Source organism: Corylus avellana, chromosome 9 (assembly GCF_965113065.1).
Source record: "Corylus avellana chromosome 9, dhCorAvel1.hap1.2, whole genome shotgun sequence".
Lineage (NCBI taxonomy): Eukaryota > Viridiplantae > Streptophyta > Magnoliopsida > Fagales > Betulaceae > Corylus > Corylus avellana.
In genome coordinates, this window is record NC_142498.1 from 22356799 (window position 1) to 22382332 (window position 25534).

At 32.8% G+C, this 25534-nt stretch overlaps 1 protein-coding gene and 2 pseudogenes across 1 annotated transcript; all 3 read left to right on the top strand.

The window, feature by feature from the left end:
• The first annotated feature begins 3613 nt into the window (after positions 1–3613).
• Positions 3614–5213, top strand: LOC132190558 (epi-neemfruitin B 7-O-acetyltransferse L7AT pseudogene; annotated as a pseudogene).
• Positions 5214–13732: 8519 nt separating this feature from the next.
• On the top strand, positions 13733–15399 carry LOC132190151 (epi-neemfruitin B 7-O-acetyltransferse L7AT). The gene has a single exon (XM_059605054.2). The coding sequence runs from the start codon at positions 13846–13848 to the stop codon at positions 15208–15210; it is 1365 nt and encodes a 454-aa protein (XP_059461037.2). The 5' UTR covers positions 13733–13845; the 3' UTR covers positions 15211–15399.
• A 4964-nt stretch (positions 15400–20363) lies between these two features.
• On the top strand, positions 20364–21824 carry LOC132190523 (epi-neemfruitin B 7-O-acetyltransferse L7AT pseudogene; annotated as a pseudogene).
• Positions 21825–25534: the final 3710 nt, after the last annotated feature.

Consider the following 25534-nt stretch of genomic DNA (forward strand, 5'->3'; position numbering starts at 1 on the left):
TTGTTAATTGGGGTTTTAGGTGGCCATCTAATTGGCTTAGCCAATGAGCCAACCATACATTACTTTTGATTAAAATGTTTTGGTAGGATAAGGTTTAAATTGAGTCAAATGAAACTCTTGTAACATAGCCTAAAAAATTTGACATAAGTCTATAGAGCACATGATTCTCACATGCATTTTTAAAAATATATATGAGAATAACATATTACGTTAATTTTATTACAAATATATATATATATGAGAATCACATGCTTTAAAGACATGTCACTTTAATAGACTAGGTTGAAGAAACTCCATCCAACCCAATTTATAATACAAAAAAAAAAAAAAAAAAAAAAAAAACTTTATTCATTTAGATTTGTCACCTTAATATTTGCATCAATAGATAATCCTTGATTTTTCATTCATTGTATCTCATGCATTGGGATGGGATTAAGCCCAACTGATTCTAAAAACTCTAACGCAAAATTATCCTACAAAATATCGAGGATCCTGATCTTATTTTTATAGCAAATGATAAAATAATATGTAAGATATATCTCCACCTTTGAGAATTACCCGTTTGGTCTATTTTGATTTTGATTTTTTCTGTTTATGCAAGCCTTGAGTAAACATTTATTATATATACTAAAGTAATAAAAACAAATCAATCTAGTAAAGTAATAAAAACAATTTAGGAAAAAGTACACATATTCTTCAAACTATTACCTTTTTTTTTTTTTTTTTTTTTTTTAAGGTGAACTACTGCCTTTTGTTAATGTCTATCTAAACTACTAATTAATTAATTTTGTCAATGTGCATTCTAATCTACCAACAAAATGTCAATGTCCCCAAATTCAACAGAAACAATAAAAAAAAAAAAAAAATGTTTTGGTAGTTTAACATGGCCGACAAAAAACTTAAAAAAGAGTTCGGCAAAAATAGAAAAGAAAACCTAAAGTATATATATATATTAAAACATTGAGTTGCGATTGAGTTGCATTTCAATTTTCTGACTCTCAAGTTTGAAACAACTACCAATTAAGTTCAATTATATATTATACAAGTATACCACAATGATTCTATTAAATTTTGTTGAATTAATTACTTATTTATTTTGTTAGTTATAATTTTTAATAAATTTTGTTTAATATTATTTTTAAATCTTTATCTCTCTCTAAGGACCACAATCCAAACTCTATCACTGGTCACATCAAAACACAAAGAAATTAATACGTCTTTTTTTTTTTTTTTTTTTTTGAAATTAATACGTCTTAACTCTTCAGAAAATTTATCGAACACATCCGTGCTTTATTGAATATCATGTTTGAATTTTCATCTTCTACCCATATCGCCAGTGGTCGTAGTTTGAAATTTGCGTTGTCGCTTGCCATACCTACCGTTGAAATACAAACAATTCACATATACCAAATAAATTTGAAGGTGATAGAAGATAATGAGATGATGTGTGACCATTTAACATTCACAAAAATTTGTCAATGACCACCCCAATTCCCAAAGTCTTGTAGTGTGTGGGCCGTGTGGCTGACCACTCATTCGATTGGTTGCAAGGGTTTCAAGATTTTTTTTAGTTTGAACGATAATAAAAAAATAATGAGTTTTTTTTTTTTTTTTTTTGTGAAAAAAAATTGTGTATTCCCCTAAAAAAAAATAGTTATTCTTCTTAGTAAGGAAATAATTATTCTAATGGAATAGTTATCCTTATGAATTAGATTTTAACAAACAAAGAAATAACTATTTCCATTCTTTTTCAACTGTCCTATTTCATAAACCAAACGAGCCTCCAAAGTTAAATATTTCATATATATATATATATATATATATATATATTCGTTTGTAGTGTTATCTACAAATTTTTTGTAATTTATAATTTTATATATGCAAAAGATGAACCCAATTTCCGATGACTTCACTATCCATAATAACAAATTTTCATTAACCAAATAAAGTTTGAAAGGAAGAAATTTCTAAACGTATTTAGTGATATTATTGTATTAATATAGAACAACAACAACAACCTGTCGTATTTAGTGTTTGCCAACGGAACAGACTGATTCTCTATTGGGCCTCTTCCTCAATCCCAAAAAATAAATACCTTCACCTCAAAATTAATTCAAATATTTCTACTTTTTATACCATATCAATCATTTTTTTTATTATTATTATTCAAATAAAAAAATTACTACAAAATGAATTTTTTACATTTTTTTTATAAATATATTCCATTACTTTTTTTCACAAAATATTTTCACTGAAACTAACCAAATACATATTCCTTAAAAAAAAAAAAAAAAGCACTACAGTGCATACCAGGGCCTGGCCTCTAAAAGTCCTCTATGACAAACGCCTTTATAGACCCGATAATGATATGAATGCCGCCTATATAGACCGCCAACGAATTTGATTTTTCGTGATCCAAGGGAAAGGGACGTGGAATTGAAGCAATTGACACAGATTATAAACAGACATTATATATCTTCTATTGTATTATTGTAGAGTCAAAAATTCAAACAAAAACCTACAGTTGTCATATGCCATTTTTTTAATTAATTGTTGAGAGTATCAAAAAAAAGTTTTGGTAGAGGAATGTTAAATAGAATTATAGTATTTATTATTTTTTATTCAAAATCAATACATGGTAATAATTGGGATGAGTAATCTCCGCCTTACTCCATCGTTTCATAAACTTTAGAAGATGAGAGTAATTGAGAATGATAAATATAATTACTCTAATTCAGACAGACAATGCAAACACATTTACCAAAAAAGGGTTCTCATCTCTCCTAAAAACGTCAACCTTATTTCTTTATATTAACAAACAATTTTCTTCCTTCTTATCTTGTAAATAAAATAAAATATTCTTTATGTTGAGAAATAGTCCTAAATTGTTTGTGAACAAGATCTTGAGTATGTTTATAAGGAATGGTCAACCATCTCTTATTGAACCGATTTTATGAGATGAGTTAGGCCCATAAATTTTTTTCACTTTCTATTTTGTATCACATCAATCACTTTAAAGAGATAGTAAATTTTAAAATTATGTGAAATCATGTATTTTTTGCATCGAACCGCTTTAAAAACAATACCTATTAAAAAAAGTGGCCTATTACAGAGATAGCGAAAAAGAATTTTCCTCTAAAATGATTTTTCTTCACTTTTAAATAAGTGCTTCTTTTTCAGTCAAACAAAAGACAATTTTTAGCTAAAATATACTTCAATTATCATCGGTAACTTGTCATCATTTTAATATACAGCATTTTCAATGAAAAGAAAAAAAAAAAAAATTATTAAAATTGTGGGTATACTATATATATATATATCCTTATCCTTTCATTCCACGTAAAAAATTCAAAATTGTATTTGCACGTACAAATCACTGTTTAGACATATTTGACTATTAAATATTAATCACACCATCGTTGACTTTGACAATTAGCGCACCCCCACTTGCCCCACATGACTAATGGACTTACTTAGTATTTGCATGCTTACGTGACGTAGCGCGACAAATTAGATTATGAATTTTCAACCCTTATCTGTGAGCCTCGAGGCTGTATATATATTAATACATGTACGCGATGACTGTTCAGCACAACTCCAATCACCACCTATTTTCAAGTGACTTGCGCTACCTGCTTGTGAAAGCCATCCTTTTAATTTGTTAGCTTTCCATATCTTCTTCAAGGAAAGATGAAAATGGAGGTGGAAATTATTTCGAAACAGTGCATCAAACCCTCTTCTCCAACACCTCCGAACCTGAAAACGTATAAGATCTCCCTCCTGGACCAGGTCCATTCATCCATCTATATTCCTGTGACCCTCTTTTATCCCATGAACGAAAGCACAAGTCATTCAGTTAACGTTGCTGATATTATCTCTCAAAGATCCCAGCTGCTCAAGCAATCCCTATCTGAAAACCTAACTCGCTTTTACCCTTTAGCTGGCAAAATCAAAGATGAACTCACCATCGATTGTAATGACGAGGGAGTTTTTTATTTAGAAGGTTATTCAAAGTGTCATCTTGTTGATTGCATCAGAGAGCCTGATATTGTATCATTGAACCAATTTTTTCCACAAGAGAAGAATTTTCAAGATCCAGTTGAGGGAGATTATGTTGCTTTGATAAAAGTAACGAGCTTTGCATGCGGCGGTTTTGCCATTGGTGTTCTTGTCTGCCACATGGTCGCTGATGGAACTGCCTTCAGTGCATTTCTCAATGGTTGGGCAACCATTGCTCGTAAGGCCTCTGAGCTTGTATACCCTAATTTTGATGCCACGTCAATTTTCCCACAAAACAATGCGTTCTCTAAAGAGGCAGCCATGACGACTTTTGCCAAGGCCTACAAATCAGGCAGGTGTGTCGTAAGGAGAGTTGTGTTTGATGGCTCAGCCGTTGCATCACTAAAAGCCAAAGCGACCAGCTCAAGCGTGCCGAACCCAACAAGAGTTGAGGTTGTTTCAGCGCTCCTATGGAAATCCATCATGACCGCTTTAAAGGCCACTTCCGGCGTTCAAAAGCCAAGCTATCTTACCCACTCAGTGAATTTTCGCCAAAGAGCAGATCCACAATTCGCAGACTCTTCCATGGGAAATTTATTTTGGGGAGCAGGCGCATTATGCATGGCTGAGGAGACAGATTTAGCTTGCATGGTGAGCAAGCTTAGAGAAGCCATAGTGAAAGTCAACTCTGATTTTGTAAAAAGCCTACAAGGTGAGGGAGGGTTTTCCAATCTTTGTGAAGTTATGAAAGCAACAACAGAAGAACTCTCAGGTATAGACAGTTCTTTTGGAATGAACTTCATTGCGGTTACCAGTTGGTGTAACTTTGGTATCTATGACATCGATTTCGGGTGGGGAAAGCCAACATGGATAAGCGGTATTGGTTCAAGCGGCGACACGGAGAGTGTGTTCCCAACAGCGTTTATTCTAATGGACACAAGATCTGGCGATGGAGTTGAAGCATGGGTTACATTAAATAAAGAAGAGATGAATGTGTTAGCACAAGACAAGGAACTTTTTGCTTTCGCTTCTTTGGATCCCAGCCCCTTAAAATAGAAAATTAGAGGGTACTTCCCACCTATAGGAAGTGCGGAATTTCTGAAACCAAATTGTCGAAGATGGTTTCTTGATCCCCACCCATTGAAAAAGAGGCACATAGAGCGAGTCCCATCCAATTGTTATCATTGCACAAATTTGGTGGTATCACTACAAAAATGGGGTTAATTTTTTACCAGGGGTTTTTGACGCGTCGTTTTTTACGTTCATCAACGGTCAAAAGGGTAGGTGTCAAAAAACCCAGTTTTTTGACGTGTCTATAGCGACACGTCAAAAGTTTTTGACGTGTCACTAGCAACACGTCAAATAAACATTTTTTGACGTGGCATTTTTGACACGTCAAAAAAATTTTTGACGTTGAAATTTTGCTACGTCAAAAATGTTTTTGACGTGTCAAAAATGGCACGTCAAAACTTTTTTGACGTGCCATTTTAACACGTCAAAAAACATTTTTGACGTGTTAAAAATTGCCACGTCAAAAACTTTTTGACGTGTCGAAAATTGCCATGTCAAAAAAGTTTTGACGTGCCATTTTTGACACGTCAAAAATGTGTGCGTGTGGTTTTTGACGTGTCACGCAATTTAACACGTCAAAAATCTTTTTTATTTTTTTATTTTTTAATAATTCCAATATTCCTGATATTCCAATATTCCTGATATTCCAATTCCAATTACAATTCCAATATTCTTGATATTCCAATATAATAATTTCAATATTCAAATATTTCTAATCCACATCCATAATCCACAATCCACCTACATAATCCAATTCAATCCACAAACATAATCCACATATATAATCCACAATCCATAATCCATAATCCAATCCATAATCCACGTTCATCAGCAATTACAAGAATATATATATCCAACACAACTTCATTAAACAAAATCCAATATCCAATATATATATCCAACACAACTTCATTAAACAAAATTCAATATCCAATCCACCTACATAATCCACAATCTACATCCATAATACATAATACACATCCATAATACAATCCAATACACATCCATAATACAATCCAATCCACATCCATAATACAATCCAATACACATCCATAATACAATCCAATCCACATACATAATCCAATCGAATCCACATACATAATCCTATTCACATACATAATCCAATTCAATACATAATTCAATCCACATACATAATCCACCTACATAATCCACAATCCAATCCATAATATATAGCTAGAATGATTACGCATGCATATATATATATATATATATAGACACACACACATATACATATATACAAAGTAATTTATACTAATATGATAAACTTATTTCCTCACAAATCATATTTAATTTTTTATGCCAATTAAATTTAATTAAATTTTGTGTTAATACATATTTTTGATATTAATTATTACCTAATTATTCACAAATTAATGGAAAAATATTATTTACGAAAGTTTTTGACGTGTTAAATTGACACGTCAAAAACTTTTGACGTGTTATAATGCAGTATGTCAATAATATTTTTTTTGACGTGGCAAAAATTAGTTACTGTTTGCCACGTCAAAAAAACTCCTTTTTTTTGTAGTGTATGTCAATTGTCACTTAGTGCCCATCACTATGTGGACTGAACCACTCTTGGGTTACTCTACTTGGAGGGAAGCAACTATTATAATACAAGGACGGATGAAAGTCCTGTAAAATAGATCCGTTTGGTAAATTTTTTGTTTCAATACTATTGTCTTTTTTTTTTTTTTTTTTGATGAATGAGTAACTTTCAATAACCAACAACTAAACACTTTACAAAGAAAAGCTAATTAAAGCACTTAGCTAAAGCTGAAAACACCTATACAAGCAAAAAAATCTCTACAAGATTAAATCAAAATCATATCTATTTCCCAAGCACTACAAAGAATATCATTTCCTCTAGTCTTTTTAAATTTACCTTTTGTAGAAAACCAGATCCTCGCCTCCCATCTAATACGTTGAATAAGCTTTTCTTCAGTGCTCGAATTATTGTTATATCTCAAAGCATTACGATTCCTCCAAATATTATATATTGTAGAAACAAAAACTAGCCGACACAAATAAGCCTTTATAGCTTTGCCCCTCCATTTCTCTAACCCAAAATAAACCACATCTTTCCAGCAAGTAGGCGGGTTAAGCACACTACATAAACTCATAACCTGTTGTCAAATTCTGCTACTATAACCACAAGCAAAAAATAAATGATCTCTATCCTCAATTATATGTCCACAAAAAATGCATTTCACATCCCCTTGAAACCCCAATATCAACAACTTCCTCTTAGTGGTCAAAGCATCCCTCATTGGTAACCAAGTGATGAAAGTTTGTTTAGGAATTGAAAAAAGAAACCAAACCAATGCCCACCAATCCACAACATTTTCCTTAACCTGAATGGAATCCCAAGTATTTGAGCAAGAGAACGTACCAGTTTTTGAAACATTCCACTTCAGCTTATCCTCATCACCAATAGGAATCACACACAATCTACTTTGAATATTAACAAGATGATCCGAATAAGCAGCAAGTCAATACCATTGATCATTCTGGATGATAGAGTCTAATCGGGCCTCAAGTTTACTATGAGCATCATAGATGACTCTATGCCCATACTTCTTATAGAGCACCCCATCCAGGTGCCAAGTATCAAACCAAAGATAAATATTCTTCCCATTATCAACATCAAAAGAGATAAAATGTTTTGCTTTGTCTCTAAGCTTTAACAATTTTCTCCAACTCCAAGTGCAAATTTGAGGAATAGAAACTTGCCAAAAGCTCTTTCCCTTTAGAAGATTTTCCTTTACCCATGCAACCCAAAGTGATCCAGCTTTCGCAAACAAACTCCAAATATGCCTTATCATGGCAGCCCAGTTCCATTCCTCAAGCTTTTTAATGCCTAAACACCCCCCCCCCTCTTTTTTTGGCATAGAAAGCACACTCCAAGAAACTTTAGCTCTAGCATTCCCTTCATCATTACCATTCCAAAGAAATCTATTAAATTTTTGTTCAATAGCTCTAATAATATGCTTTCGTAAAATGAAAATACTACACCAATAAAGTTGCACACTATACAACACAGAGGAAATAAGTTGCAACCTCCAAGCAAAGGATAAATTCCTAGAAAGCCAAGAATTTATTCTTGCAGTAATTTTCTCCAAAAGAGTATCACAATCAGCAGCACATAGCCAGGAAGAAATCAAGGGAACTCCTAAATAATGATCTGGAAGCTTACCTTCACCCATCTTCAGGGTAGAAAGAATCTGAGATTGAGCTAAATGAGAAAGCACAGCACAAAAACAAGTACTCTTATCAGGATTTGCCTTCAAACCAGAGAGAAACTCAAACTCACTAAGAACTTTCTGAATAGCACTAACAGAGTGCACACTAGCCTCCGAGAAGATGAGAAGATCATCTGCAAAACATAGATAAGTGAGACCAACCTTAGAGCAGCGATGATGATAGCCAAATCCCTCATTCTTACAATCTGCCAAAAGACTAGACAAAACTTCCACAGACAAAACAAACAAATAAGGAGATAAAAGATCACCTTGCCTAAAACCTCTTTTCCCCTCAAAATAACCAACCAAAGTACTATTTACAGCCACTGAAAACCGAGGAGAAGTAATACACTCTCGAACCCAAGAAACAAATTTTCCAGGCATACCAAAGCAGCAAAGACCTAAGGTTGCCTATAATGGGCTTGGTCTGGATATGTGGTAGAATTAGTTTTAATGGGCTTGCAGTGGTTTTGCATTGATCCCTATCCAGTGGTATCGCATTGAACAAGTAGTGGTGTCGTGTTTTTGTTTTTATTTTTATTTTAAATAGCTCATTTGGCACTACCACGCCTAATGTAAAATAAGAGCAATGTTATATATATATATATATCAAAATTATCTTACATGTTGATGTGACAATTCCAATATAATTAATTTCAAAGAATGACATATTTTGTGTTGAGCCACGTATAGTTCCTTTCATATGAAATTTATTTGTGCAAAACGAAATTTAATTTATTTTAAACATTAAACAAAGTTAATTGGGTCCTTAAAATATTGTAAACAAAACTTAATTATACTATTGTTAATTGGGGTTTTAGTTGTCCACCTAATTGGCTTAGCCAATGAGCCAACCATACATTACTTTTGATTAAAATGTTTTGGTAGGATAAGCTTTAAATTGAGTCAAAGGAAAATCTTGTAACATAGCCTATTAAATTTGACATCAGTCTATAGAGCATATGATTCTCACATGTTGATGTGACAATTCCAATATAATTAATTTCAACAAATGACATATTTTGTGTTGAGCTACGTATAGTTCCTTTCATATGAAATTTATTTGTGCAAAACGAAATTTAATTTATTTTAAACATTAAACAAAATTAATTGGGTCCTTAAAATATTGTAAACAAAACTTAATTATACTATTATTAATTGGGGTTTTAGTTGTCCACCTAATTGGCTTAGCCAATGAGCCAACCATACATTACTTTTGATTAAAATGTTTTGGTAGGATAAGCTTTAAATTGAGTCAAAGGAAAATCTTGTAACATAGCCTATTAAATTTGACATCAGTCTATAGAGCATATGATTCTCACTTGCATTTTTAAAAATGTATATGAGAATCACATATAATGTTAATTTTATTATAAATACATATGAAAATCACATGCTTTAAAGACATGTCACTTTAATAGACTAGGTTGAAGAAACTCCATCCAACCCAATTTATAATACAAAAAAAAAAAAAAAAAAAACTTTATTCATTTAGATTTGTCACCTTAATATTTGCATCAATAGATAATCCTTGATTTTTCATTCATTGTATCTCATTGGGATGGCATTAAGCCCAACTGATTTTAAAAACTCTAACGCAAAATTATTCTACAAAATATCGAGGATCCTGATCTTATTTTTATAGTAAATGATAAAATAATATGTAAAATATATCTCCACCTTTGAGAATTACCCGTTTGTTCTATTTTGATTTTGATTTTTTTTGTTTATGCAAACCTTGAGTAAACATTTATTATATATAGTAAAGTAATAAAAACAAATCAATCTAGTAAAGTAATAAAAAAATTTGGGAAAAAGTACACATATTCTTCAAACTATTACCCTTTTTTTTATTTTTATTTTTTAAGGTGAACTACTAACTATTGTTAATGTCTATCTAAACTACTAATTAATTAATTTTGTCAATGTGCATTCTAATCTACCAACAAAATGTCAATGTCCCCAAATTCAACAAAAACATAAAAAATATGTTTTGGGTGTTTAACATGGCCGACAAAAAACTTAAAAAAATTGAGTTGCATTTCAATTTTCTAACTCTCAAGTTTGAAACAACTACCAAGTTCAACTACACATTATACAAGTATACCACAAGGTCCACGACCATCAAATTCCAACTCTTCTTGTGGTAGAATTTTCAGTTGCCAAACTTTTTTTCTTCAAGTCGTTTAATAATTCTGATAAATTGTTTAGTTATTTTTTTGAGAGCTTCGATCTATAGTGAAAAATTGCCCAGAGCAAAAAATAACCATGAGGATGTGTGTGTGTTTTTTATTTTTTTATTTTTTATAATTTATCCTTCTTGAAAACTTTCAAGTACGTTATCAAACTTTTTATAATTAGATTGCTCTTTTAAATTAATTTTTTATGAATATATATAATTTTTGTTACATTTTGTTGTAAGTTTTTATAAAATATTTTAATTGCGTAAATATATAATTGTAGTTACAACAACAATGATTCAATTAAATTTTGTTGAGTTAATTACTTATTTATTTTGTTAGTCATAATTTTTTTTAAAAAAATTGTTTAATATTATTTTTAAATCTTTATCTCTCTCCAAGGACCAAAATCCAAACTCTATCACTGGTCACATCAAAACACAAAGAAATTAATACGTCTTAAGAAAATTTATCGAGCACATCCGTGCTTTATTGAATATTCTGTTTGAATTTTCATCATATCTTCTACCCATATCGCCAGTGGTCGTAGTTTGAAATTTGCATTGTCGCTTGCCATACCTACTGTTGTCCAACTTGTTCCATGGGCTATTATTGACCTTAGGGGGGCATGTGCATTCTCAGTCAACTTTTAAGTTTTTTTTTTTTTTTTTTTTTTTTTAATATTTTATTTATTTATTATTATTATTATTTTTTTTTTTTATTTGTCATCTTTTATGTTGAATGAGTAGCAGTAATCCTATAATTTTTTTATTTTTCTAAATATAATAAAAATCTCAAAAAATTTCTCCATTACTCCCCTAAATATTGAGAATACTACAATGAAACTCAATGCATTGAAAACCATTTTAATTTTCCTATTCATTATTTTAACACAAAATAATTATCTCTCATATTTCCTCTTTTTGCCTTTCATCGGAAATTGTGTTGAAATTTTATGAAAAAAGTGAAGATAGGTAGGATACCCGTATTTTAATTGTAAGTAAAAAATAATTGTATTTTTTAAATTTAAAAGAAAAAAATCAAAAGATAGCTGCTAGCGAGTTGATGAAACTACTGAGCGATTGAGTATTGACCTTACACCATAGTTAGGGGATATCCTTTCTATTATATTGATGTTAAGTTGTCATGGAATGCAATGCACAATTGCACGACACTATTAGAATATATTGTGAGATTTGATATGAGAGTATATTTGTATTGATTGTAATTAATAAAATCAAATAAAAAACATTCAATATATTCTAACAATTAATTCACATACAAAAAAAAAAAAAAAAAAACAAACAAACAAACAAACAATTCACATACACCAAATAAATGCATGTAAGATCTTTTCACATAAATTTGAAGGTGATAGAAGATAATGAGATGATGTGTAGCATTATTCATTTTTTCTTAGATAACGTGTCTTGACCATTTAACATTTCTCACATAAATTTGTCAATGACCACTCCAATGTCTTGTAGTTTGTGGCCAACCACTCATTGGTTAAAGAAATAACTATTTCCAATTTTTTCCAGCAGTCCTATTCAAACGAGCCTTCAATGTTGAATATATATATATATATATATATATATATATATATATATTTTGTAGTGTTATCTACAAATTTCTTTTAATTTATAATTTTGTAATTTATGATGTGTATCATTATTCACTTTTTCTTAGATATAAACGTATCTTGACCATTTAACATTTCTCGCATTAATTTGTCAATGACCAGTACCCCAAAGTCTTGTAGTGTGTGTCTGACCACTCATTAGATAAAGAAATAACTATTTCCATTCTTTTCCAGCAGTCCAATTCCATTAACCAAATTGGCCTCCAATGTTGAATATTTCATAGATATATTTTTTTGTTTGTAGTGTTATCTACAAATTTCTTGTAATTTATAATTTTATATATGCAAAAGATGAACCCAGTTTCCGATGACTTCACTATCCATAACAACTTTTAATTAACCGAATTAAGTTTGAAAGGAAGAAATTTCTAAACGTACTTAGTGATTTTATTGTATTAATATAAGACAATAACGACAACCTGCCTTATTTTTATAAAGATAAATGAAATCAGTATTTTTTTTTTAAAAAAAAAACGACATGAAAAGTCGCCTCTATGACGAACGCCTTTATAGACCCGTTACCGCCTTTGTTGACCCGATGTTAACGCCGCCTATACGGACCCGTTAACCAATTTTGATTTTTCGTGATCCTAGGTAAAGGGACGTGGCATTGAAGCAATTGACTCAGACTATAAACAGTCATTATCTTCTATTATATTACTGTAGAGTCCAAAATTCAAACATGATATTCAAAAGCCTACAGTAGTTGTCATATGCCATTTTTTTTAATTAACAAAAGAGTAGTCCAAATGTTTGTTGAGAGTATAAAAAAAAGTTTTGGTAGAGGAATGTTGAATAGAATTATAGTATTTATTGATAATCTTCACCTTACTCCATCGTTTCATAAACTTTAGAAGAAGAGAGTAATTGAGAGTGAAGAATATAATTACTCGAATTGAGACAAACGAAGCAAACACATTTACCAAAAAAGAGTTCTCATGTCTCCTAAAAACTTCAACCTTATTTCTTTATATTAACAAACAATTTTTTTTCTCTCTTATCTTGTAAAAAAAAATTAAACATTTTTTCTATTTTGTATCACGTCAATCACTTTTAAGGAGATAGTAGATTTTAAAATTATGCGAAATCATGTATTTTTTGCATCGAATGGTTTAAAAATAATACCTATTAAAAATGTGGTATATAACCGAAGTAGACAAAAAGAATTTTCCTCCAAAAGGATTTTTCTTCACTTTTAAAGAGGTGCTTCTTTTTTAGTAAACCAAAAGACAAGTTTTTGCTAGAATAAACTCAATTAACTTGTCATCTTTTTAATATGCAGCATGTTCAATGAAAAACAAAAAAACAAAAAATTCTTAAAATTGTGGGTATATATCCTTATCCTTTCATTACACGTAAAAAATTAAAAATTGTATTTGCACGTATAAATAAGTGTTTAGACATATTTGACTATTAATCACACCATCATTGACTTTGACAATAAGCGCGCCACATGACTAATGGACTTAATTAGTATTTGCATGCTGACGTACGTGACTTGGTGAGAAATTAGATTATGAATTTTCATCTCTTATCTCAGTTATCTGTGAGCCTCGGGGCTGTATATATATTACACGTACGCGATGATTGTTCAGCACAACTCCAATCACCGCCTATTTTCAAGCGACTTGCGCTACCTGCTTGTGAAAATCATCCTTTTGTTAGCTTTCCATATCAGCTTGAAGGAAAGATGAAAATGGAGGTTGAAGTTATTTCCAAAGAGTGCATCAAACCCTCTTCTCCAACACCCCCGAACCTGAAAACCTACAAGCTCTCCCTCTTGGACCAGGTCCATTCATCCATCTATATTCCTGTGATCCTCTTTTATCCCATGAACGAAAGCACAAGCCATTCTCTTAACGTTGCTGATATTATCTCTCAAAGATCCCAGCTGCTCAAGCAATCCCTATCTGAAAACCTAACTCGCTTTTACCCTTTAGCTGGCAAAGTCAAAGATGAACTCACCATTGATTGTAATGACGAGGGGGTTTTTTATTTAGAAGGTTACTCAAACTGTCATCTTATTGATTGCATCAGAGAGCCTGATGTTGTATCATTGCAACAACTTTTTCCGCAAGAGATGACTTTTCAAGATCCAGTTGAGGGAGATTATGTTGCTTTGATAAAAGTGACCAGCTTTGCGTGCGGCGGTTTTGCCATTGGTGTTCTTGTCTGCCACATGGTCGCTGATGGAACTGGCTTCAGTGCTTTTCTCAATGGTTGGGCAGCCATTGCTCGTAAGGCCTCTGAGCATGTATATCCTAATTTTGATGCCCCATCAATTTTCCCACAAAACGATGCGTTCTCTAAAGAAGCAGCCATGACGACTTTTGCCAAGGCCTACAAAGCAGGCAGGTGTGTTATAAGGAGAGTTGTGTTTGATGGCTCAGCCGTTGCATCACTAAAAGCCAAAGCGACCAGCTCAAGCGTGCCGAACCCAACAAGAGTTGAGGTTGTTTCAGCGCTCCTATGGAAATCCATCATGACCGCTTTAAAGGTCACTTCTGGCGTTCAAAAGCCAAACTATCTTACCCACTCGGTGAATTTTCGCCGAAGAGCAGATCCACAATTCGCAGACTCTTCCATGGGGAATTTATTTTGGGGAGCAGGTGCATTATGCACTGCTGAGGAGACAGATTTAGCTTACATGGTGAGCAAGCTTAGGGAAGCTATAGGGAAAGTCAACGCTGATTTTGTAAAAAGCCTACAAGGTGAGGGAGGGTTTTCCAATCTTTGTGAAGTTATGAAAGCAACGACAGAAGAACTCTCAAGTATCGAAAGTTCTTTTGGAATGAACTTCATTGCGGTTACCAGCTGGTGTAACTTTGGTATCTATGACATCGATTTCGGGTGGGGAAAGCCGATGTGGATAAGCAGTGTTGGTTCAAATGGCGATACGGAGAGCGTGTTCCCAACATCGTTAATTCTAATGGACACAAGATCCGGCGATGGAGTAGAAGCATGGGTTACATTAAATAAAGAAGAGATGAACATGTTAGCACAAGACAAGGAACTTCTTGCTTTCGCTTCTTTGGATCCTAGTCCCTTAAAATAGAAAAGGGTACTTACCATGCATCTATGAAGATCATCATTTCATTCTCTTGTTATGTAAACTTGATCATGGCTCCTACTGTTTTTTTTTTTTTTTGGTTTTTGTTTTTGTATTTCTTTTCTGGCTTGATCATGGTTATCAACAAATAAATGCAATATTTTGTTCAATCAATGGAACATATCATTCATACCATTCTCCTTGTTAAAGCATGGTAGTAACAAAAATAAATGCAGTTCAGTTTCACTTCATCAAGGGCTTGTAAGAGCAATTAAGTATATGTGTCGCATCAGGGGCTTGCATGTGGTAGTGAAAACTACAGCATGCCTTTTCCACTAAACAGTACCGTTTTCCACTTTAAAAAACTATGTTTAAAATACAAATAATATAAAATTCATTAAAATTTAAAAATGGTAAAACAATAATAATTAAAAAAACTAAAAAAAAAAATAAACTAAAAAAAAAAATAATGAAGGGAGAACCAGAAACAGATTTCAGGGAGAGAGGAGGCGGAGAGAGAGAGTGAACCGAGAGGCAGAGAGAGAGGAAGAGGTGGTGCCGTGGGCAATGAAGGCGTGCTCCGGTGAACCATTGCCAGAGACTGGAGGCCTCTAAACTCAAAGCTCAAAATTATGAGTCCTATTTCATATGGGTATTGAATTTGAGGGTTTCTTTTCTATTGATTTTCTGGATTTAGCTGGAGTTTGTGGATATTCTGTTTGGTTGCTGAGAAAATGTTGGTGAATGGAAAGAAAATGTCGGTTTTGAAAAGATTGTGAGTTTTATTGGGTCCTGCTCTTGTTTGATTTCTGGGTAATTAGCCTAGGGTAGTTTTATATGCTTTTGTATCAGAGCAAAAAACTTTCCCTAAAACTTCGTATCAAAGTAAAAAACTTCTCCATCTTCACCTCTTCTTCTTCTTCTTCTTCATCTCCCCCAACTCTCACACTTTTTCCTTTTAAGGATTTTTTTTTTAAAAAAAATGGTCCATCCATGGCTGTTTTATATAAAAATGAATTTTATATGCTTTTATCATTTTCCATGGATGAAGCATGGAAAGTTATGCTTGCCCTAAAAAAAGGGTCAATGGTAGAAAAAAAAAAAAAAAAAAAACGCTCTGCAAGCTGGGGGGGATGAAGAAGAAGAAGAAAAGAAGAAAAAAAATGAACGAGCTGGAGAAGAAAGAAGAGCAACAAGAAGATGAAGACGACGTCCAGTGGAGTTTTTTAGTTTTTTAATATTTTTATTTTTTAAATTATTGATTTTTTTAATCTTAAATTAATTTTATATTATTTCTTTTAAAAGTTTATTTTTTTATTGCCTTAAACGACCCCAAACTGGGTCATTTTAGGCCGGATCATCTCAAAATGCAATTGACTGCATGTCCTAGGATAAAATAATCATTAATATTCTACTATTTTAAATTTCCTTGCTGTCAATTAATTCAGACGGCGGCCTGCGATTCTTTAGACTGCAATCTCAATGGTATTCTACCACTTGTAATGTCACGTTGCCCCGGCCCCAGTCATATATATTGCCACAAATTAGCTGACGCTCACGACCAAGAAATTGAATAGTTTCTCTATGGAAAATGTCAATATATGTATTTTATTATATTTTCATTTTGAGAAATGAGAACTATATAATAAAATATATATAGTTCTCATCTGCCACATGGCTATAACCCTTTTCTTCTATATTATGCCATGCCATCCTTGAGAGCTTTTGAGTCGAATTCAACGATAATTGAATGACCACCTCCAAAGCAATTGGAAGTGGCCGGCCATTCTCTCTTATCAATTATGGGGTGGCCAAACACCCCATACATGCCGCTTAAATTCTAAATATAAAACTTCAAAGTCTCCCTTGATAGATTCCAAGTTTAGAATTTTTTTTAATAAAAATTAAAAAATTGTGAAAAAGGTTTTTTAAATCACAATAATTGTATGAAAGCGACGGATGAGGTTGACTATGATATTTTGCTTAATTGGTTTAAGGTGGGAGATACCAATAATTTTTTTTATTTTGTCAAAGGAGATACCAATAATTAACCAAGAGAAATGGCGTTTGTGTTTGATACTTTTAAGGAGATATGCATGCATATACAACCTGTACACTGTACCGCATGGAGATCATGGCGTGCGCAACATTATGAATTCCAAAACCATTGACTTCATGATCGGAAAAATGGCTCATATTCACATATGACTTTTTCTAGGCAAAATGTGAGGGGATGCGAGTTACCGAATTCTAGTGAACCTTGAGGATTTATTGGCTATATATTTATTTATTTATTATTATTTGTTATATTATACAACGCAACTCCTCAACAGTCAACTCTGCAGCTGCATACCTGTGAAAAACTGCTCTTTTCGACGAACATGAGCTTCTCATTCAAGCAGAGACTGGGGGAGGGGGAGACTAGGCGATGGTCCCCCCAGAATAAGGAAAAAAAAATTATAAAGTTAAAAAAAAAAAAAAAAAAAAAAAAAATTACAAAAAAAAAAAGTAAAGTAAAGATTTAAGTTTATTTCGGCACTCTCAAAAAAAAATTTAGTCCTATTTTTAGATTTTTTTGGCTATATCTAATAAAAAATTTTGGCCCTATTATTAATTTTTTTTTGCCATATCCATTAAGTTTTTTTTATTTTTGATCCTTATTTTCAAATATCTATTTTTTTGCCCTTACTTTCAAATGCTCACTTTTTTGTGCCTTTACGGTAGTCTTTATTTCATAAAAAACAACCAAAATAATATATTTTTTTTAATAAAAAAAATTTAAAGAACTGAAAAAAAAAAAAAAAAAATTGGCTAGCCTCCCCCCATGAAATTTATTGGCTCCGTCCCTGCATTCAAGGAAATTAAAACTGAAAAAAAAAAAAAAAAAAAAAAAGAGAGTATCTAAGGTAGGTTGAAGCTGAATAGAAAAAAAAAGGGGGGTAGGTAGGTTGACGCTCAATTTGGACCCGTTCTATATATATTTTGTAATAAGATAAGAGGTAGGCATAAAACCGGCCAGTGTACGAGAACTAGTCTTTCATGGGCTACCTATATCGTATTATATTCCTTTTCAACCATAATCAATATTCACTTGATTCCAACTTCCAAGCAACTTCCTCTTTTGAACCTTCAGCCGCCCCTCATTTACCATTTTCCAAACTCGTAACGAACCTTTACATTATTTTTTCTGATATGGATCATGATAAATGATGGATCTCTAAATTAAGAAATTTAGTTATTTTAATTAAGGATTTTATTTGTATTTGAAGCTCTATAAGTAGGGCATTGTATACAATCAAAAAAGAAAAGAAAAAGAAAAGGAGTTCAATGATGTAGCCCTTCTTTGTGACCTCGTCCTTAATTACATGGGTCGACTCCTGGGGGCAAAACGAAAGTGCTAGCTTTCTTTCCTTTGTTCTATAAGGTTTTGTATGTCTTTTTATCTATCTTTCATCTCTTTAATTTATTATGAAACTCTAGCCTTACGCATATCACTACTCCGATCCCTAGCCAAATGCCTGATGGGGAGATTAACTTCTTGAAAAATTCTTTTAAGAAACCATAATGTAATATAAAATAATGTTATACATTACCCTCATCATCTTCCATTCCCCATGCCTATTTGGCCCTATGGGGGTAATCCCCCATAGCATTTGATGTATGAAAATTGATTTTTCGGTTGAGGCGACCATGACACATAGGCATTAAGAGGATGGGAGAGAGGGAGAAAAACTTAATCAAATAGATTTGAGTCTAATTATTGTATTAATCATTCACTATTGTGATATATATATATATATATGGAGCTCTTGTTTTTAGCCTTGTACGCGCATTAGTCGGATTTCATATTGGTTTTACATCCTACTCATCAAACGACTATGTTTCAATAAACATAGATTTCAAATTTCACAAATTACAATAAAAGTAGAGTCTCTTCTATCAGGATGTATGTAAAACTTCATTTTACAGTTTTCAATAAAAATTTGACACATCATATAAAAAGACTAAATACAATAAAAATGAAAACATCATATCTTTTAATCAATCACATGGATTTTTCCATTTATTCTAACTCAATGCCCACCACCGAACCCCTGACACCTGAGTCTTCAAAACCAACCAAGACGGTGGCTCCGGTGATTTTGTCAATGGGTAATTTTGTCCATGAAGTATTTTGTTAAGAGAAAAAAAAAAAAAATTTGGTGTGGAAGATTATATTATTTTTTGCTATATCAAGCTTAAATTTTTTTTAAAATATAAATGGTGTTGGACGGTAGATGGACCGAAGAACAAAAATACATTTCTGAAAATGAATGAATGATTAATATATTTATAACAGATAATTAAACATGTTAATTTGTTTCCGCTGATGGGGATTTTACATTCAAATACAACTCTAGATGGAAGAGATAATTAAGCTCATCAACCTCATTTCTTCATATTAACAAACAACTTTCATTGCTTTTATCTTAAAAATATTTAAATCACATTTATATTTTATATCACATCAATCACTTTTAAAAAGATTATAAATTTTAAAATAATGTGAAATCATGTATTTTTTTTTTGCATATATGGAATTGCTTGAAAAATAATACATAATAAAAATGTGATATGTTATATATCGAGTCAAAAAGAATTTTTCTTCTAAAAAAACTTTTTCTCAATTTTTGAAGAGGAGATGCTTCTTTTTCAGTAAACCAAAGGACAATTTTTGTCTCAAAACTTTTTTACAACATTATAAAGTACAAGAACCTAATAAAAATATATTAACATGTCATATTTTTAATATGTATTATTTTTCAATAAAAAAAAAAACTAAATTCATAATATGTGGGCGTCCTTAATTATCCTTTCCTTCCAAGTAAAAAATTGAAATTGTATTTGCTACTTACGCGTTTAGACGTATTTGACTATTAATCACACCATCGCTGACTTTGACAATTAGCGGTGCACATGAATAACAGAATAATGGACTTAATTAATTAGTATTTCCATGCATACGTTACGTAACGACAAATTAGATTATGAATTTTCTACTCTCATCTGTGGACCTCGAGGCTGTATATATGTTACACATACGCGATTATTGTTCAGCACAACTCCAATCACCACCTATTTTCAAGTGACTTGCGCTACTTGCTTGTGAAAACCATCCTTTTGTTAGCTTTCCATATCTGCTCGAAGGAAAGATGAAAATGGAGGTGGAAATTATTTCCAAAGAGTGCATCAAGCCCTCTTCTCCAACACCCCCGAACCTGAAAACCTACAAGCTCTCCCTCTTGGACCAGGTCCATTCATCCATCTATATTCCTGTGATCCTCTTTTATCCCATGAACGAAAGCACAAGCCATTCTGTTAACGTTGCTGATATTATCTCTCAAAGATCCCAGCTGCTCAAGCAATCCCTATCTGAAAACCTAACTCGCTTTTACCCTTTAGCTGGCAAAGTCAAAGATGAACTCACCATTGATTGTAATGACGAGGGGGTTTTTTATTTAGAAGGTTACTCAAATTGTCATCTTGTTGATTGCATTAGAGAGCCTGATGTTGTATCATTGCAACAACTTTTTCCGCAAGAGATGACTTTTCAAGATCCAGTTGAGGGAGATTATGTTGCTTTGATAAAAGTGACCAGCTTTGCATGCGGTGGTTTTGCCATTGGTGTCCTTGTTTGCCACATGGTCGCTGATGGAACTGCCTTCAGTGCATTTCTCAATGGTTGGGCAGCCATTGCTCGTAAGGCCTCTGAGCATGTATATCCTAATTTTGATGCCCCATCAATTTTCCCACAAAACGATGCGTTCTCTAAAGAAGCAGCCATGACGACTTTTGCCAAGGCCTACAAAGCAGGTAGGTGTGTTGTAAGGAGAGTTGTGTTTGATGGCTCAGCCGTTGCATCACTAAAAGCCAAAGCGACCAGCTCAAGCGTGCTGAACCCAACAAGAGTTGAGGTTGTTTCAGCGCTCCTATGGAAATCTATCATGACCGCTTTAAAGGCCACTTCCGGCGTTCAAAAGCCAAACTATCTTACCCACTCGGTGAATTTTCGCCGAAGAGCAGATCCACAATTCTCAGACTCTTCCATGGGGAATTTATTTTGGGGAGCAGGCGCATTATGCACGGCTGAGAAGACAGATTTAGCTTACATGGTGAGCAAGCTTAGAGAAGCCATTGTGAAAGTTAACGCTGATTTTGTAAAAAGCCTACAAGGTGAGGGAGGGTTTTCCAATCTTTGTGAAGTTATGAAAGCAACGACAGAAGAACTCTCAAGTATCGAAAGTTCTTTTGGAATGAACTTCATTGCAGTTACCAGTTGGTGTAACTTCGGTATCTATGACATCGATTTCGGGTGGGGAAAGCCGATGTGGGTAAGCAGTGTTGGTTCAAGCGGCGATACGGAAAGCGTGTTCCCAACATCGTTAATTCTAATGGACACAAGATCTGGCGATGGAGTAGAAGCATGGGTTACATTAAATAAAGAAGAGATGAATGCATTAGCACAAGACAAGGAACTTCTTGCTTTCGCTTCTTTGGATCCCAGCCCCTTAAAATAGAAAAGGGTACTTACCATGCACCTATGAAGATCATCATTTCATTCTCTTGTTATGTAGGCTTGATCATGGCTCCTATTGTTTTTTTTTGGGTTTTTGCTTTTCTATTTCTTTTCTGGCTTGATCATGGTTATCAACGAATAAATGCAATATTTTGTTCAATCAATGGAACATATCATTCATACCATTCGCTTTGTTAAAGCATGGCAGTAACAAAATAAATGCAGTTTTGTTTCACTTCATCAGGGGCTTGTGAGAGAAATTAAGTATATATGTGTCGCATAAGGGGGTTGCATGCGGCAGTTTTCCTTTTCGACTAAACGGTGCCGTTTTCCACTTTAAAAAACTAGGTCTAAAATACAAATAATATAAAATTTATTAAAATTTAAAAATGATAAAACAATAATAATTAAAAAACAAAAAAAAAAAGAAAAAAAGAAAAGAGAAGGAGGCGGAGAGAGAGAGTGAACCAAGTGACAGAGAGAGAGGAAGAGGTGGCGCCGTGGGCAGTGCAGGCGTGCTCCGGTGAACCATTGCCGGAGCCCGGAGGCCTCTAAACGCAAAGTTCAAAATTCTGGGTCCTATTTCATATGAGTATTGAATTTGAGGGTTTCTTTTCTATTTATTTTCTGAATTTAGCTTGAGTTTGTGGATATTTTATTTGGTTGCTGAGAAAATGTTGGGGAATAAAAAGAAAATGTCAGTTTTGGAAAGATTGTGAGTTTTATTGGGTCTTGTTCTTGTTTGATTTCTGGGTAATTAGCCTGGGATAGTTTTATATGCTTTTGTATCAGAGCAAAAAACTTTCCCTAAAGCTTCATATCAGAGTAAAAAACTTCTCCATCTTCACCTTCTCTTCTTCTTCTTCTTCTTCATCTCCCCCAACTCTCACACTTTTTCCTTTTAAGGATTTAAAATAAAAAAATGGTCCATCCATGGCAGTTTTATATAAAAATGAATTTTATATGCTTTTGTCATTTTCCATGGATGAAGCATGGAAAATTATGCTTGCCTAAAAAAAAGGGTCAATGGTAGTGAAAAAAAAAAAATAAAACGGTCTGCAAGCTGGGGGAGATGAAGAAGAAGAAAAGAAATGAGTGAGCTGGAGAAGAAGAAGAGGAGCAACAAGAAGATGAAGATGATGCCCAGTGGAGTTTTTTAGTTTTTTAATATTTATATTTTTTAAATTATTGATTTTTTTAATATTAAACTAATTTTATATTATTTCTTTTAAAAAATTATTTTTTTTTATTGCCCTAAACAACTTGCTTTGGGCTGTCGCATGGTGCGGTAGTTTTGAACTACAGCACCTCAGCCGGATCTGTCCCAAAATGCAATTGACTGCATGTCCTAGGATAAAATAATCATTAATATTCTACTATTTTAAATTTCTTTGCTGTCAATTAATTCAGACGGCGGCCTGCGATTCTTTAGACTGCAATCTCAATGGGTGTGTTTGCCAATGGCCCTGGAATGGTACTGTTCTAGGGCCTTCCTCAATCCCAAAAAAAAAATCTTTTCACCTCAAAATTAATCTCAACATCTCTATTTTTTATACTACATCAATCATTTTTATTATTATTATTTAAATAAAAAAAATTACTACAAAACAAATTTTTTACATTTTTCCATATAAAATATATTTTTTCACTTTTCCCCATAAAACATTTTCACTAAAACCAATCAAACACTTATTCTTAAAAAAAACTATAGTACCGGCCCTGGAACAGTACCATTAGCAAACAGGCCAAATGGTATTCTACCACTTGTAATGTTGACGTTGCCCCGGCCCCAGTCATATATATTGCCACAAATTAGCTGACGCTCACGACCAAGAAATTGAATAGTTTCTCTATGGAAAATGTCAATATATGTATTTTATTATATTTTCATTTTGAGAAATGAGAACTATATAATAAAATATATATAGTTCTCATCTGCCACATGGCTATAACCCTTTTCTTCTATATTATGCCATGCCATCCATGAGAGCTTTTGAGTCGAATTCAACTATAATTCAACTGACCACCTCCAAAACAATTGGGAGTGGCCGGCCATTCTGTCTTATCAATTATGGGGTGGCCAAACACCCCATACATGCCACTTAAATTCTAAATATAAAATCTCAAAGTCTCCTTTGATAGATTCCAAGTTTAGAATTTTTTTTAATAAAAATTAAAAAATTGTGAAAAAGGTTTTTTAAATCACAATAATTGTATGAAAGCGACGGATGAGGTTGACTATGATATTTTGCTTAATTGGATTAAGGCGGGAGATACCAATAATTTTTTTTATTTTGTCAAAGGAGATACCAATAATTAACCAAGAGAAATGGCGTTTGTGTTTGATACTTTTAAGGAGATATGCATGCATATACAATCTGTACACTGTACCGCATGGAGATCATGGCGTGCACAACATTATGAATTCCAAAACCATTGACTTCCATGATCGGAAAAATGGCTCATATTCACATATGACTTTTTCTAGGCAAAATGTGAGGGGATGCTAGTTACCGAATTCTAGTGAACCTTGAGGATTTACTGGCTATATATTTATTTATTTATTATTATTTGTTATATTATTCAACTCAACTCGTCAAAAGTCAACTCTGCAGCTGCATACTTGTGAAAAAACTGCTCTTTTCGACGAACACGAGCTTCTCATTCAAGCAAAGACTGAGGGAGGGGGAGACCAGGGTAGGCATAGTCCCTCCAAAATAAGGAAAACAAAATTATAAGAAAAAAAAAAAAATAAAAAAAAATAAGAGTAAAGTAAAGTTTTAAGTTTATTTCGGCACTCTCAAGAAAAAATTGAGTCATCTTTTTAGATTTTTTTGGCTATATCTAATAAAAACTTTTGGCCATATTTTTAATTTTTTTGGGCCATATCTATTAAGTTTTTTATTTTATTTTTGGTCCTTACTTTCAAATGTTCATTTTTTGGCCATTACTTTCAAATGCTCACTTTTTTTTGCCCTTACGATAGTCCTTATTTCATAAAAAAAACCAGAATATATATTTTTTTTAATAAAACAATTTTAAAGAACCGAATTTTTTTTTTAGCTAGCCTCATCGCATAAAATTTCTTGACTCCGTCCCTGCATTTAAGGAAATTAAAGCTGAAAAAAGAAAAAAGAGAGAAGAAGAGTATCTAAGGTAGGTTGAAGCTGAAAAAAAAAAAAAAAAAAAAAAAAAGAGGGGGGGGGGGGGGGGGGGGGGGGGGTTGGGGGGTGCGGGCTAGGTAGGTTGAAGCTCAATTTGGACCCGTTCTATATATATTTTTTAATAAGATAAGAGGTAGGCGTAAAACCGGCCAGTGTACGAGAACTAGTCTTTCATGGGCTACCTATATCGTATTATATTCCTTTTCAACCATAATCAATATCCACTTAATTCCAACTTCCAAGCAACTTCCTCTTTTGAACCTTCAACCGCCCCTCATTTACCATTTTCCAAACTCGTAACCAACCTTTACATTATTTTTTCTGATATGGATCATGATAAATGATGGATGATTTGATTACCTTAAATTAAGAAATTTAGTTATTTTAATTAAGGGTTTTATTTGTATTTGAAGCTCTATAAGTAGGGCATTGTATACAATCAAAAAAAGAAAAGAAAAAGAAAAGGAGTTGAATGATGTAGCCCTTCTTTGTGACCTCGTCCTTACATCGGTCGACTCCTGGGGGCAAAACGAAAGAGCTAGCTTTCTTTCCTTTATTCTATAAGGTTTTGTATGTCTTTTTATCTGTCTTTTATCTCTTTAATTTATTA

Bases quoted from the DNA above. Each gene is read 5' to 3' on its own strand.
- LOC132190151 (XM_059605054.2), top strand. From the start codon at position 13,846: ATGAAAATGGAGGTTGAAGTTATTTCCAAAGAGTGCATCAAACCCTCT.